The sequence below is a fragment of the Pleurodeles waltl genome, chromosome 4_1, assembly GCF_031143425.1.
Source record: "Pleurodeles waltl isolate 20211129_DDA chromosome 4_1, aPleWal1.hap1.20221129, whole genome shotgun sequence".
NCBI classification, from domain to species: Eukaryota; Metazoa; Chordata; class Amphibia; order Caudata; family Salamandridae; genus Pleurodeles; species Pleurodeles waltl.
The window spans coordinates 184,444,532-184,461,568 of NC_090442.1; the positions used below are offsets into that span (position 1 = coordinate 184,444,532).

Sequence of the window (17,037 nt, forward strand, 5' to 3'; positions counted from 1 at the left end):
CCAAAACAGGATGTGATGCAATTCAGGGAGCGGTTCAGCATTCTTGGATGGGGAATAAATGAATAATGGAACACAGTAAAAATGACCTTCAGTGAACATATAAATGTTCTATGAATTTCAGGATTTGTTCACAGATCCAAACATATTAAAAGAAATAGCTTAATGTGGACAATGCCTTGGTACTATAAAAACCTCCCTGCGTTCAGCATTACTGACATACCAGCATGCAGAGAGAAATCGGACCAAAAACCCTAGAGTGGGTCAGTTGAGCCGTAGTGTGCTTGGAAAAAACAAAATGGCTCCTGCTAAGGACGCCACTGCGCCCTACAGAAGAACCGCTGAAGCAATGGAAGGCAGCAGCAGCAGAAAGCTATGGAGGAGCCCATGCCTGACCACTGCACGGGCAAGGTAAGGGAGAAGCTCTTATACCGGAAGCCTGGGTCCTTCATATGAGAAGTGTGTGAAGAACCTCAGTAACCTTTTTAACATTAACAAACTGCGGCAGAAGGCATTTTTAGGGGCTGGATTCCTGAGTCCACCTCTCATTCCTTCCTCAGATTTCATCAGTAACTCCAGGTTCAAAACAATTACATCTCCATCAGCATTCCCTAGTGACCTCACAGCCATAGGTCTGCAAGGGCTCAGGTCACTGCTGCTGACAGAATTGGTACGTTCATACCCTCACCAAGATGGCAGCCTCGCAGTATGACCACGTCCAAAATGAAATGCACTAGTCTGTGAAGAAAATACACATGGAAAGGTTTCGCTAAGTCCACCTCAGTCATTAGTGAACTTCCTCGCATCACAAATCCCTAAATAAGTGTACTCAAGAGTAACATGACCTGTAAGGTCGAAGGGAGAACCGAAGAATGTTGCACGTTGAATTCATTGGCATGGGATGTGCAATAGTGAATTCCCTAAGCCAAGTTCAGTTAGAATCAAGTTGTACACAGTACCATGGATGTACGCACCAGTGTGCAGTGTTTAGTAACATACTTAGCTTTTTTCTGGGCACATCTCACCTCAGGCAGGAGGGAAGGGTCGTTCAGCAACAGCAGAACTTGGAGGTCCTTTTTGTCAAGGTTGCTAATCGTGTGGGCCTTCAGCACGGCCTTGTTGGAATCAGAGTGGATGTCATGTGAAAAGGCGCAAGTGTTACTGAAAGGAAACAAGCAGAAGGAAACAGTCACAAAAGCATCACTATCCCAGCCACCCAGCCCAGCACCACAAGCATGGGAGACACAGAGTGCTGTGTGGATCGGGCATGTCACTAACAGCTGGGAACCTTGAGATTGCTGCTCCAAGATTCATAGGCACAAAATGTAATTTCGACTTTTCTTTATTGAATCACATATCCTACTTCCACTAAAAGGATGCATGTATTGTAATTATGTATGTCTTTCACAACAAGCACTGTTTTTGTAAAGGAAACAGCGCCACCTTCAGGATTTACTTACTCACTTCTGGCTTCCGTTATAAGTGGCATCTGGTCGGTGGAACTGTGTGGATGCGTTTTTCAACTACTAACTTAACTGATCATCTCAGGTACACACTTCTGATGACTCTAGCACAGCAGAATCTCAGGGGAACCCCACTCTAAAAGGCTACGGGTTGGCTGATGCTCCCGCATCTGCAATTCCTGGCTGAAAACCACCGGCCAAACGTTGCAAGGTGAGAATCCACAGAATGTAAAACCGCAGGGAGGAAGGGTTCGTGGCTGCACACCGAGGCACAGCCCAGGCCCCATCCAACACCACCAAGAAGCACCAGCACCCCCTTCATTGATGGAGCCTGCCCTGATGTCCCCTTCTCCTACCCACTGCCATGTGACCCGCACTGGAGCGGAATCGGTCATAATGTCCGAAGTATCTCCTGGTCAGAACTCCAGCCATCTCATCATGAGATGATACTCTCCAGTATGACTGATACACAATCAGCATAGTCACCGGAGCCATGCCATGAATCAGCACGGTTTAAGTGCACAATATGGAATTGTGTATTCATGAACACCTGTGCCTGTACATTAGTATCTTCTTTTAATCTTGTGTAAGAGATGGCGCCGCACGACGCATGCGCGCTCACAGCAAGTTTGATGGTGTGGAGTTTACAACTCAAGTACTGCATCGGCCGGAGTGATCTCAGAGCCAGAAGCTCGCCAGGCTGCTTTAACCTTGTGTGCTAAATCCAAAGGGAGTAATGCTTTTGCTTGTCTCACCACCTCCACCAATGACCACATACATGGAAATATGAGGCCCAGCAGTAGAAGTGGGTAAAAGGGTTATTAGAAGAGAGAAAACAGAGACCCAGGACTCTCCCTCTTCTGCCTCGTCACTCGGCTGGTCAATAAGATCTATGGGACTTAAATTCTTGTGAGGCAAAGAGATACTGTAAGAGCCTTGCAGTTCAGAGAACTAGACTCATCTGCAATTGTGAATTGATACACCTGAACTCTGTGGAACCACTCACTTGTACTTCGATAAAGAATGGGGAATATCTCAAAACTAAACATAGAAACAATAAGTATTTCAATTATACATGTGGCGGGACGTAATCCTTGGCTCGAATTCCAAAGAGCTTTTTCTTGAAGGGTTATCTGACACTTTTCTTACACTAAGTTTGCTGTCTCACTCTGACTCACTCATTCTCACTTGGTCTCACTCATTTTACTCTAGCCCACTCTGTCTCACTCAGTCCCACTCATTCTCACTCATTCTGAATTAGTCTTACTGTGACTCAGTCTCACACACAGTATCACTCAGTTACACTCACTGTCATTCTCTCTGACTCGCTCACATTCATTCTCACACATACTGGTCCTTACCAGTAGCGTCTCGCGGGCCGCGGAAGGGGCAAGGCGGGGAGGTGAGGGAGGTGGGGGCGGGAGGGAATAAACATTCAATTTAATAAAAAAAGAAAAAAAGTGCAGCGTCAGAATTGTCTGGGAGAGCCCAGCCAGGGCGCTCCCAGGCAGACTGGGAGCCTGTGCAGGCTCTCTCCAGCCCAGCAACTGTGTTGCTGGGCTGGAGAGAGCCGACAGCACATGTGTGTTTAGTCGGCCCGAGACGGCCAGCAAACACACATGCGCTGTGGAGGGGGAGCGCTGAGCACTCCTCCTCAGTGCACGTCACCCCCATGGCCCGCCCCTTTTAAAGAAAATGATAATAAACATAGTTTATCGTTTTCTTTAAAAGGTTTTGCAGCTGCTGCTGCTGGCTGAGGGGGCAACGCTCCTCCGCCCAAAGGGAAGGGCCGCCACTGGTCCTTACTGTCACTAATTCTCACTCACCGTGACTCACTCCTTCACTGACTCTCCCTCAATTTAACTCACACATGTAGTCACACAGACATGTTCACTGTGCTGGGATTTCACCAGCTTTGAGCAGTATCTCTGATGGCTGGTGCAGGCACCTTCATGCACCTGTGTTAGCAATCAGTGTCACTAGCTGCCTCATTTTGTTGCTGGACCTGAAGCAGGTCTGCATTTTATTTTTATTATATCAAGAGTGACTAATTATTTACTCTTGCAATAAAAATGGACCACAAAACAAGGAGGGTGTAGTGTTGCTGTGAAACCCATAAAGGAGAGTCACCACTGGTCCAGGGACACCTGTCCATCAAACCAATTCATCCACTCAATAATCCATCCTTTCACTTATGCACCCCCCTTTTATCCATCTATTCAATCATCCATTAAATCATCTATCCATAGTTTCACTCATCCATCCACCCTTTCACTCCATCTATCCACTCCTTCACTCCATCCACCCATCATACTTCCTTTGACTCATTCATCTATCCACCCTTTCACTCAGCCATTCATCCTTACACCCATCCATCCACCTTTTGTCCCATCCATCCATCCATTCATATACCCCTCCATTTATCCTTTCACTCAGCCATCCATCCTTTCACTCACTCATCCATCTAGCTATCAATTCATCCAGCCATCAATTCATCCTTTCTCTCATCATCCATCAACCATCCTTTCCATCCACCCTCCCTATCACTCATACACCAACCCTGCCTTTCACTATTTAATTCTTACATTTATGCTTTCGCTTATTCATCCATGCATCTATCCATCCACCATTTCATCCATCCCTCATCCATCCATCCACCCATCCTTCCTTTCACTCACTCACCCTCCCAAGTTAATTATGAGCCTTTGTCTGCTTTGTCTAACGAGCTGGAGACAGAAGAGGCCCATCAAGAGCCACATCCCACTGTAGCTGCTAAAGGTGTTGGTCTGATGCAGGCAGAAGCTTAGCTGCACACTTACCTCTAAGTCCATCAGTGCAACAGTTGTCTGCAGTGGGTTACTTCTCTCGTTTGGGCCTCTACAGTCGAGATAAGGAGCACTCTGTCATTCTCAGATCCATAATGTTTTTTTCAAAGTGAAACCAAATGCAGTACTAAACAGTGTTACTGCCAGGAGAGCAGCCCCCTGCACCCAATCACCCAATCCTTGTCCTTATCAGCCTTTCCCACCCCAGCCACTAAAGTGAATGGAGCTTTGCTAACTCCTACCAGGGCCACTCTTTTTGCACCCCGAAAGCAACCAGACCAATTGCATTGCAAAGCCGCCATTCTCCCTCTCCTATGATGGCACTACTGTAGCTTGTGCCTGCAGGTGGAAGAATTCCACCTGCAGGGACTTGCGCAGTAGGACATCTGCAAAGTTCACTAGAGTTCACCCAGGAGATTCAGCACACTGGGACTTGCGCAGTAGGACATCTGCAAAGTTCACTAGACTTCACCCAGGAGATTCAGCACACTGGGACTTGCGCAGTAGGACATCTACAAAGATCACTAGAGTTCACCCAGGAGATTCAGCACACTGGGACTTGCGCAGCAGGACATCTGCAAAGATCACTAGAGTTCACCCAGGAGATTCAGCACACTGGGACTTGCGCAGCAGGACATCTGCAAAGATCACTAGAGTTCACCCAGGAGATTCAGCACACTGGGACTTGCGCAGCAGGACATCTGCAAATTTCACTAGAGTTAACCCAGGAGATTCAGCACACTGGGACTTGCGCAGCAGGACATCTGCAAAGTTCACTAGAGTTCACCCAGGAGATTCAGCACACTGGGACTTGCACAGCAGGACATCTGCAAAGTTCACTAGAGTTCACCCAGGAGATTCAGCACACTGTCTCTGGGCAGTGATTTATTTTCAGCTGCTCTTTGTGTTTATTTCCCTGTTTTTCCCTCTCCAAGACCGGAGGGTGGCAGGCAACGCCCCTTTCGCCCATGAATACCAGGCGCCCGTTTCCCCTATGCTTTGAATAACTACCACAATTGTATTGGTTGTTGTACACACTCTCCTGTGGAAGATGAGTTAAAGTTTCTACCTGACTTTTGTAAAATTTGAAAGATACCTGTTAGTATCCTCTTGTTCCATACTATACGTAATGATATATGCTTACTAAAACTCTAATACCATATATGTGGCATATGTAAACATATGCACTGATCCACTTTAACCGTCCTCCCTGTTGCTTCAGAGTACTGAAGTAGAATACGACTCTCGTCAGTTCAGATAAATATTCGAGTAGAGTTCAAAGATTGTTTTAATCAATAACACAACCTAAGATTACTTCTCTGTAATCTCTTAGAAAAATATAATCTCAGTGTTAACTGTTCAGATAACTGTTCAAGAGAATAATTCAAAATACGTTACCATCAGCACAACTTCATGTTACTTCTCTGTGATCCAATGTTGCAAACAATACTTTAAGAAGTAAAAGGTCTCTGCAAAGGAGATGTGGAATTTATGCAGTGAGGTCGTAGTTCCATCAATATTGCAGCTCGATTGCCTGTCAGAGGACCCCATGAACTCCAAGCAAAGTTACACCGATATTCCAAGATGGCGCCTGTCTCTTTGAAAACAACTGAGAGTTTGTGGCCTACTCGGAATTATAGTTCACTGCCAGCACGCTGCTGCAGTGGCAGCACTTTTGACCACAAGCCTTTCCTTCACTGGAAAGCACCCCGCATACAAAGAGTACCGCCTCTCCATGCATGGGCCAGGCATAGTGGTCAGCAGAACCTCCAGCTCTGCCTCCTGAATGATCTGCTTGGATTCTATTTTACTCCAAGCTTACTACTAAGAAAGTGTTGTTGTTCAATCTGATCAAAGTATACTGCTGACATCAGCTGCACAGACGGTTACCAATTTGCTTGTAACAGAGGATGCCAACCCCACATTGTTACAAAAATCAGAGCTAGTTGGAAATGTCAGTTTTTTAAGGTAAACTTCATTACTCTTAGTTCTGCTTATCCTCGCCCCAGGCATGCGGCAGTCATGAAAATTAGATAAGCAATAGTTCCTCCACTGTATCCAGGCAACGTTCTATGCCACTAGATCAACCCTAAATAACCCAAAACATGCAAAAGGAAGAGGGAGTGCAATAGCGCCTTATAGGGAGGCCAAAGGACAGGCCCCTAGGAGGACCACTAAGCCTTCTCCAGTCAAAAGCTTGGCCCATTAGAGAGACAGAAGGCGCTACTGAGAACTGAATCAGGAGTGCCAAATGCAGGCATATCACCATAGCATCTAGGTGAAACATGAAGTCCAGCATCACCTTCAAAGGAGCAGGCGTACTGCAAATATCCCACCCATATTGCATTAGACTTGAAGCACCTCCTCCCCAGCTCTCAGCACGCAGCCAGCCCATGCAACATATTCTTGTGCACCAGCTCACTCTCTCCAAAGCTATGAGTAGCACAACCACCTCCCAGTAGTGCCACATCAAAGGAAAACAACTCACAAGTCAAAGTCATCTGAAGGGCGTAAAGCAGAGACAGTAGCAGAAGTCCCAGCAAACTCATCCCTCCATGGCCGATGGACGCACAAAGCAGAACCTGCCAAGCCCTCCTCACACTCAAGAGATGACTGTCTCAAGGTGAGAAGTTCCCCGCAGAACCAACATCTCCAGCCAACACAGCAACAAGAAACAGGGAAAGCATTGAGGATGCTGAGTGTGTGATCGCACAGCGCCATCCTCCTTACAAGGCCTCCACGCCACTCCCTGGGATGTTTCTGAGGTAAGTAAGTGCAGCACAGAAGGCACACCTTTGTCAATACCAAAGCACTTCACTTAGTTAAAACAAGACAGCACCATCATCAAAGTTCTGCTTACAATGCAGCTTGCATTGTTAGAGTAGGTAGGTGAAGGGGCATAGTTATCTAGTGGCAGCTCTCAGCAATTTCGCCAGGTGCAACATCATATCCGGGATCACATGGTGCCCAGTTGCATGCATTCCAACATTTTCCAAAAAAGATGGTACAAATTTGCCAATTTATATAGTTACTTAGGAGATGACAGGGCTAATGGGAAACAAGTACTGCTCAATGCATAAAAAACCGACACAAAGTCAGGCATTTTGTACATGGCCGTAAGCCATCTACACTGATTTTTTTTCTAAAACCTAAATGTTCATGTCCTATCTTGAAATTATCACTGCATTGTCTTAAGTCTACTGTCCTGCACAGAACTTTCTGTTCAAAACATCATCCGGGCATCTAGGATGATATTTCCTAATTGAGGAACATAGCTTTGTTTTCACCATGTAAGTCTGAAAATGAACATTCGGGATCTGCACTTGTGACAGCCGGTGTAAGAAACACAGCTTTCTCTGGCTTGTGTACGCCTGTGGGAGAGACGGGGAGAAAAGTGAAAGACTGTAGAAAAAGCGTGTAAGAAAGCAGTGGTGTGTCACAGGGGCAAGTAACAAAGGTTTTATTGGGACAGGAATATTGACAGAGAGAAGGGACTATGTGTGAGGGGAGTTCGAATTTGACTTTATTTAACAGGTGTTTTCGGCATCAAGAACTGACTTTTGCACAATAAAATACATAATGGAAATATTCAAAAATAAATAAGTAGATAAAAACAAAAGAGAACAGTAAACATGGAGTGATCATGCATAATATCAGTTTTTCTCAATCAAAAGGAATAGACTGATATTCTCGAACTGTAAGATATCAAAATGTGTACAAAAAGTGGTCACTGTTTACATAATTACTCATCCTGAAGCATACAGACATCTATGCTGGTGCCACAAAAGCTTTTTCCTGTGTTTTATCAAGAACAATGTTTCGAGTTGTTTCTCTTTGATTACACCTTCTCACAAGAAATCTTGTCCATTTTGTTATTTCTTCTGTGATATTGCTAAGCAAAAACAAAGTACGTTCTTCTCTTGCCCAATTGCTCCAGGTTGAGTCAGCTTTCAAAGGTACACCGTCTGATACTAGTATAGCGCTGACAGGTCAGCAAGAAGTGGGTCAGACCTTCAGTTTGATGCAGGAGCAGATGTCAGAAGGTTCTTGCTTTTTTTTCTTCATGAATCAAATCAAGTGGCAGAATGCCACTCTCTGCTAACACAGGAAGTCTTTCTCTGCAGTTTGCTATGTTTGTTAGGTATGGCCGGACAGTCAGAGAGGGATCAAAAGTCCTCACTGGCCTGTTGGGTGAAATTTCTCAAGGTCTTTCAGTTTCCTTATCATTTATGGTTTTGTTAACTGTTTGTTGATGGTCTTGTTCATCTGTTTTGTTGACGACATTTTAAAGGCAGGATTATCTGGGGCTGGAACTAGTCCTAGCCTTTTAGCTTCTATGTACCAACAGGGGACAAAGTGTGATTTTTGATTGAGATTGCTTTGTCAACTAGATTTTCTCCTGCCACATTCAGCCTTTGCCGTGAGTGTGTGAGATTATGCGGATAGCATTTAGAGAAGGTTCTGATTTTTTCATAATTGTTTGGGCATGTGTTCCGCTTGAGGTTGTTAGCGATCAACAATCCCAGGTATGTAAAAGCTTTTCCAGTTCTTTGTTGCTAATTGTGAACACATTACAGGATTTTCTATTATTTCTGAGAAATCTTTTTTTGTTTTCCTTGTATTTATCTTTAGCCCATTGCCTTGACTGTATTTACCTACTACTTTGGGGTTCATGAGATTAGGATAGTTTGAATCATCAGCCCAAAGAAGGGCAGGATTTGGAAGCCTTTGAATGCAGGAACATCTATGCTTGTCTTCAAATTTTCACTTCAAAGATCATATATATATATATATATATATATATATATATATATATATATAGTGAGAATAATAAGAGTGAAAGCAAACATCCCTGTTTCACTCCAGTCATGGTTGCAAATTTATTGCTGAGGTGGCCTTTTTGGTTTAGCTTGACTGGGTTAATGCATCTGAGTACAGCATTTCTATCAGGAAAATACTGCAGGGTCTAAGCCAATTTCGTTCAGCTTTGTCCGTAACGCAGTCATAAAATTCAGATAGGCTACATAAGGTGCATTTTTTTGCTGTGCTGTGCTGTACTTGTAGATGACATGAAGAAAGGTGAATATTTGATCAACCATTGACAGGCCTTCTCTGAATCCTCCCTGGATTGGGGTTAGTATTTTTCCATTTTGAACCCAATCATCTGTGGAAACTTGTACGATCAATGTCTATCAGATTGATTTGTCTGTAGGGTTTGGGGTTGTTTTTGAGCCCCTTCTTATACAAAGGTTCCATTATGGAGTACTGCCAGGATTCGGGGCATGTGTTTGTTGTAGCAATCTCAATGAAGATTTTCCTTAAAATAGTTTGCCCCGATTCTGGTTGTGGGGGGAGCATTTCAGTGAGAATGGGGGTGTGAGAGGGCATGTTGGAGAATGTGAATGTGAGAGAGAGAATGGCTAGGTAAGAGGAGTGTCTGGGAGGATCCTAGACCAAATGGTGTGAGAAGAACGGAACACTAGAAGACATGTTTAAAGTAAGTTATTTATGAAAAAAACACATTTGATGGAGTGATTGCAGTTTCTTAGTATGATACGGCTGCTCCATAGTCTTACTTGGTGGCTTACGTGGGGCTATAGATGGATTGTCCTCCTCTTTATTTGTAGTACGCCTTTTCAGCAGCTGTAGGTGTGGTGATACCTACTATGCAGATATATCACTCATCAAGGCTTCTGAATGGCTTGCCTACGATCCTGATTAGGGACCTCATGGAACATGTCTACTTCTTTGAAGACCACGCAGATAATGCTGAAGAGTTAATAATAGAGTTGTGGGCCTCCTGGAGGGCAGTGAGGGCTCCAGCGTGGTGGAATACTGGTTCAAAGATCTGTTGGCTGCCCAGGACCACACATCATTCTTCTCTATTGAGACGGCCCATCGCACACTAGCCCGATGACCCAGGTGGGAGTGCCTCCATGCCCTACAGTGGCAAAAGTTGTTCACTTCAAGGACCGGGACGTCATCCTCAAAAACACAAGACAATCAGACCATCTCCTGAACTGCTCCCCATACTACACTCTGGCAGTTCAAAGACAGCAAGCTTCTTTCCCAGACGTTAAGCAGAAACTGCCAGCAATGGGGACTAAGTATGCCTTCCACTTCCCACCTATGTTGAAGATCATCTTGAATAACGAGGATCGTTTTTTACCCACCGTTCTGATCCTGGGTCTGCGTGAATGCTGTGACCTCTCCTACGCATGCAGCCGCCCCCAGGGAGACATGAGAGGGGAACCCCAGTCCCCGTGGCTGCCACTCCTGGAGGAGTTTGAGTGAGTCTCTTTTGGTGGAGGTGGGCCCAACCCTGAGACAAGTTTGAAGTGGTCGCCGGTCAGCTCTCGATGCAGCTGCCGCATTCTGTGAATATCCCAGAGACACCTCTAACTCTGTATGGGAGGACTCGGCTGCCTAGGACTCCGCCTCGACCCCTTTATGCGACCATGACTTGCCTCCACCCCAGACAGCATATGATCTCCTGTAGCAAGCACATCATTGGGTTGGTCATTCCTTGACCGGACAAACGGTGATACTTTATGGACTTCAAGGTGTTCCTAACTCGGTGTGAGCCTAGGGTGTCCCCAAGGCTCCCAAGACCTTTTCTGCCACGTCAGGAGTGGTAGAACATCCTCTTAGTCATGTCAACTACATATGGGTCGCCATGTCCAACATCCTTTTCTCACTGAGCACTGCCAACTCTCGTGCCTCAGGCACTACCTCGCCAGCCCTTGTCCATCCAAGGACTGATGTTTGTGTGGTTTGGACAGCCAGCCTTATGCCCCCTACCATTAGTATTTTCATTGTTGACCATTTGCTGTTTGCAGTTTTTCGTTTGCTCTCCTATGGAGCTTGCACCCCTCCCCAGTTCCTACCTTCCCCCTTAGAGTCCCCTTCGGGCACTGCTAGACATACGCACTCTCACCTTCAATGGGAACACATGATGGGTGAGCACTTCACAGAATGACTGGCCAGCAGTTCTACCATATTATCTTTTGGAACATCCAGGATGCTACAAAATCCACATTTATCTTAACTTTAGGGAGGTGGTCCAGATGGCTTTGTTCCAAGAGGCCCACATTACTTGACTTGAAGGAGCTAGACTCCAGATACATATGCCCGAGGTACATTGATTTGTTTGCAGGCAGGTGTTACCCTTGCTGTGGTATCCCAAGATGTCAATCTGGAATGGAGGTTTGTGCTCATGGAAATTAAACTGGATGCCCCTCCCTACTCCTAGGTAGAGTTTATAACCTGAACTCAGACCACTCCCAGTGTTTTTATTGCCTGTCTCCCACTTGTCCACTTGGAGAGGAACCACTTACCTTGATTACTGGGGGGGGTGGTTCAATTGTGTGTTAGACCCCACCCTCCCCTTTCTTATAGTCCCACAGTCACTAACGCACAGAGCTTGGCAACATGTTTTCAACAGTGGTCGCTGTTGGGACAGTAAGTCTTCTGCATGTCTCTGGAGAGCGTGCTTCCCCTGCCTGATGGTGATCTACAGGCAAGTCACTTAAAAGTTACTATATGGTTCTAGATCCCTACCTCAGTGAACATGAACATCCACTGAGGATCTCCCTGTTTACATGGACTGAGACTCTAGAGCTTAGCCCTGAGGAGGAGGGGGGCATACATGGACTGAGACCCTAGAGCTTAGCCCTGAGGTGGAGGGGGGCATACATGGACTGAGACCCTAGAGCTTAGCCCTGAGGCGGAGGGGGGCATACATGGACTGAGACCCTAGAGCTTAGCTCTGAGGTCGAGGGGGCATGCATAGTGCACCCCTATTTCACAGAGAGTTGCTACAGCTCTCTCTACCAAGGCGTTGGTAGACTGAAAGTGGTGGGAGCAATAAATCTATAGTCAGGGATACCTGTATCCTTATACCCTTGGTAGGGGGCTACTAGCCATCCTCCTGATCAAGTCTGTGCAGTCTTCATTGCCTGTGGTCCTATTGCCTTTGTCTACCTGGGATGTGTGTTTGAGAGCCAGTAGGTTCCCTAGGGGAGAATGGTGAGGTGAGCCATTGTGTTTAATGTGAACTGAGCTGATCTGCTTGACATTCCTGCTCCCTATGCCCCTCCCTATTCCTTGGAGAAGCCTGGTGGGCTGGGAGTAGACACTTGCTCTTATCTGTGTTTAGCTGCACAAACTGCTAGGAGGCACCCTCTCCCCTTTGTATTCAGTGATGGTCAGTGCCTCCTGGTCTGGAGTTGATTAAAATTCCTCTCTGGGGAATAGCCCTGGCTGGTAGCAAGCGCCTGTCCTGAAGGACAGTAACTCATTCTTGCATACCTTGCACATGCAACGAACATGACACACATGTGCCTCATGACTGGAGAGGCACCCAGGCTTCAAAAGTAGCAGAGTTCTGATTGGATCAGTCTATCAATCAGAGGTGCTAAAAGTCAGGGCTGGGTGGTTAGTGGTTGTTCAAGGCTGGTCTTCGGTTGTAACAAACATCTACAGAAGCCAGGAAGCTTGCTCACCACATCTGAACTTGAGAGTTTTCTCTCTGATGGATGGGTTCTGCTATGAAGGAGTAAAGGCATCAATCAGTAACCTGTATGCAGAGGACCAGCTGTGTTGTGAGGTCTGTCAAGCAGCTGCTTGGAAGACAAGGAAATTGCAAACAGCTGCTCAAGATAAGGAAGCTTGCAGCACATCAACAGAGACAGAGGGAGACAGGGAAGCTTGATTTCACTTCTTGAAGGTGAAATCACTTTGCCCAGAACCCTTCCCTGTGCTGTGAGAGCTTGTGTGATACTTCCAGTTACCATCTGCAGCTGGGGAACAGTGTCCTGTGGTACAGGCCCCTTACTTTTTTCACTGTGACACTTGGGGGTACCAATATGTACTGGCACTCTGGCCAAACATTACCATCCAACAGCTGGCCAGTGGCTATTGGACTACTGTGACTCCAGTAAACTGTGCCAAGATATCAGGCACTTGTAATCAGATCCCTGACGCCACCGGAGCATTGTCCTTGTTGAGGACAGGAGAGCACTTCTGTTCTTTGGGTGGTGGGTTCTGGGGCTGATCAGGAGCGTTTTACTTCGCATCATATGCTTAAACTGCACCATTGCAATACAAGTATTGGTATCATTGCTCTAATGAATGAGAGCAGCCCTGTGCAGAATGGTCTGTAATATGCAATTCTAATTGTGTGCCTACATGCTGTGTTTTTATAGTGCTTAGTGTCTAGGTGCTATAATACTGTTTGAGGTCAGAACTCTGGCCCAGAGGGTTGTAGAAATTTCTGGTTATAACTGTTTATCCTAGTTGTATGTGTATTAAAGTACTTTTATTTTTAAAAAGTAAAGCACTGACTGGACATTGATCTTATTAGCTGATAGTACAGTGTACCCTGTATTCTGAATGTCTAAACCCACCTCACCTCCTTGAGTGAGCCTTGGACTGCTCTGTCTCGGTACCCTGAGAGAGTCAAGTGCTGGAGAGGAGTACTTGGTTATCCAGTTGTGGGTCCACTAGTACTGAGGCCCCAAGACACCAGCAGGGAACACTCCGATTGAAGTGTAGCAAACCCTGGGTGCCCTGGTGCCCCGGAAACTGGGTCTAACAGTCCCTGACAGACGTTTGGCAACTTCACAACCCAAGGGTTAAACTTTACTCCCACTACTCCCCAGTACACGACATGTATGCGCGCCTGGATGCATCCCTCAGTATCCTTGTCAGACTATCTTGGTTGAGAATTACCAGACCACAGCCCCCTGACCCTGGACTTGAGCGGGTGGGGGGGAAGATGCCCCTCCCCCTACTGGGAGAGAGGGCGAACCAGCCGAATTCTACAAGACGTTTGGAGGAATGCTGGCTCCCAAGCTGGCAGAGCGTATGTATTAAAAGCCTCTCCATCAAAGACTGCCATCACTTTTTAACATTCAGTCACGCTCGGCAACACAGGCCGTGAAATTCTGAGCCTGTTCCAGAGCCCCCGACAGAGCCGTTTTAAGGCCTGGGCAAAGTGGCCCCTGACCCAGGGCCCAAGCCTTTCAGTGGGCCCCTGATAAAGCCAGCTCTGTTCTGCAGAGAGTCTTGCCCTGATGACCTAGAATGATTCTTGAGCAGATTACTTTAAACACCTTTTTCCTTTAATTTAGGTTTAATGTGCATGATGCGTCTATTAGACATGTGCAGAGAAATGTTCTTTAGCTTTCATGCACCATCCACAAAAAAAGTTTCTTTCAGACCGAAACAGGACCTCACACATGCGAAACGGGAGGTTGTCACAGAGGTTATTTGTAGTAATATTAATGAGCCGCTGCTGTGTTAAACATTGAAAACACACGTCACTATCCCTCAATATTAGACGGAAACACATTTAGGATGTGGACTAGAATGCCTGTTATCTGCCAATGGCCAAAGGGAGCATGAAAGAGCTGAAACCTGATCATAAATTCAAATCTGTTCGAAGAGGAGCCCCCGAAAAAAATACCAGAGCCCCAAAAATCATTAAGGTGTCCCCGGTCCTCGACTGGTACCCCTCCCCCCTACCCCCCTCCTTAGCATTTCGTCACTTTATCTCAGTGGCACGTACCTCTTGCGGGTGCACCGGCCCAGGGTGAAGAAGCGGCAGAGGTGGAGGCGCTCGCAGTCCTGGGCCTGGCACCGTTCCCTCGAGCAGAGGCGAATGGCGGACAGTGCCAGCACGAGCCCCTCCTGTTCCAGCAGAAGGAAGCGCGCGGCCTCCTCCCGCAGGATGCGTAAGGTGTGCGCGGGCGGGAGGCTGAGGGACTTCTGGATCTCCGACACGGCCAGGCGTCCCCCGTGTGCGCACAGAAGCTGGGTCAGGAAGGCGGAGACCGCCGGGTCCGACATGAAGGGTTGCTGAGACAACTCTGACTCTCTGATATTCTCCCACATGATGGGGATGGGTGACTTAATACAATTTATATAGCGCCTTCTGTGCTCAAGCTGCTGAGCTGATGCGCACGTCTGGGGTTGTGGAGTCTAAGGCTGTCAGTTCGAGCAGTATGTCTGACAGGTCGCTTCCGAGGCCCTCAGTGCATGCAGCCTGGCATTTCAGAGCTCTTCGTGTACCTGAGTAGTAGAGAGGGTCACTCCTGCTTTTGTAGAAATATATCTTGAGTTTCTGGCGCCATTCACTCTCGGATCTGGTGCAGTGAGTTCATCTTAGACCATTAGGGAATATTAGTCACTCCGAGAGTTGATACACTACGTGCCGCCGGGTGCGTGCCAGCCCCTCCTAGAACGGAAGCGCTGAGTGCCGCCGGGTGTGTCTCAGTCACTCCTAGAGTTAAGTCACTGAGTACAGCCTGGGTTGCCGCCCGGTGCCTGTCAGTCACGCATATAGTGGTGCAGTGAGTACCGTCGGGTGCGTGCCAGTAAGTCCTAGAGCTGGTGCACTGAGTGCCGCCGGGTGCGTGCCAGTAAGTCCTAGAGTTGATGCACTGAGTGCCGCCGGGTGCGTCTCAGTCCCTCCTAGAGTTGATGCACTGACTGCCGCCGGGTGCGTGTCAGTCACTCCCAGGGTGGATGAAATGAGTGCCGCCGGGTGCGTGTCGTCACTCCCAGAGTTGATACACTGAGTGCCGCCTGGTGCGTGTCAGTCCTTCCTAAAGTTGATGCACTGAGTGCCGCCTGGTGCGTGTCAGTCACTCCAAGAGTTAATGTACTCAGTGCTGCCGGGTGCGTGTCAGTCACTCCTGGAGATAGAGATGGTGACGGTGCAATGAGCAAAGCCTGGGTTGCGTGTCATTCACTCCGAGAGTTTGTGCACTGAGAGGCACCTGGGGTGACGGGTTGGGGTAGGTCACTCCTGGAGTTTGCGCACGGAGTGTCGCCTGGGTTGCCGAGTGCGTGACAGTCACTCCTGGAGATTCCTGTGAGCGAACTTGGGCGTCCCGGTGCGTGACAAGCACTGCCTTTGGTTGGCCAGGTGCAGGTCTGTCACTCAGCAGCTGATGTTGTGTGCCCCCCCCCCCCCCCTCCCCCCTCTATCTGCAGGTCACATGGGCCTCTGGCTGCGTCTCACTGGCGTCTGTTTATCTCGGTTGTTTCTCCTCACGTCGTATGGTTGTCCTGGCACTTCCTGGTCTCCTTACAGCAAACTGAAGAAACGAAACCGAACCGGTGGGGGTGAGGGGAGGGGGCAGCGGAGGGAGCAGGCGGTGAAGACCGACAGGGGCGATAGAAGCACAACATTGTGGTATCTTATTCTCTATTGTGAAACTGTAAAACGAGTTTCACATATTCGGCATTTAAAAGAAGGTATTTTGGTGTCGCCCTATTTATGAAGAAAAACTTGCATTTCGTCCATTTATGAATCTGCGTGTAGTGTTTTTTTCAGTTACTGATAAAATCGAGAACAGGTCCTTGTTTTTTCATGGTCAAACTAAAATGCTTTTGATAGCATTGCCCGTCTCGTTTAGAGCAAAGGAATAATTAGCCGGGAAAATAAAATAACCACCTAATAGATCTGAGCCAAGGGGTGAGGCAAGCGACTCCGGCAGTCATTCCCGCCATCACTTCCCGAGGTAATTCTCGGCGCTTGAAATGGAAAAATAGAAGTGCAGGTACCAGAGTACTCACTTGTTTCTGAGAAGTGCCGGTACTCTCCATTTAAAAGTATTACCTTTATCTTGAGAAGTCCAGGCACTCTCCCTCTCAAAATAAAAAGTGCCCTCTGTACCGGACAGTACCGGCCCATTTAAAGCACTGGTAATTCTGGAATTCTTAAAAGGCCGTTCCTTCTCTCC

General features: G+C 47.2%; 1 protein-coding gene across 1 annotated transcript in view; it reads right to left on the reverse strand.

Annotated features, from left to right (window-relative positions):
* The window catches only part of LOC138287530 (protein mono-ADP-ribosyltransferase PARP12-like), a 267,415-nt gene extending 251,019 nt beyond the window's left edge, over positions 1-16,396 (reverse strand). Inside the window, exons 1-2 of the mRNA XM_069228004.1 lie at positions 14,856-16,396; positions 1,023-1,158 (exon numbers count right to left, since the gene is read on the reverse strand). Coding sequence (XP_069084105.1) covers positions 1,023-1,158; positions 14,856-15,181 — 462 coding nt within the window. The 5' untranslated portion in view covers positions 15,182-16,396. The remainder of the gene's footprint in view (positions 1-1,022; positions 1,159-14,855) is intronic.
* Between the last annotated feature and the right edge of the window lie 641 nt (positions 16,397-17,037).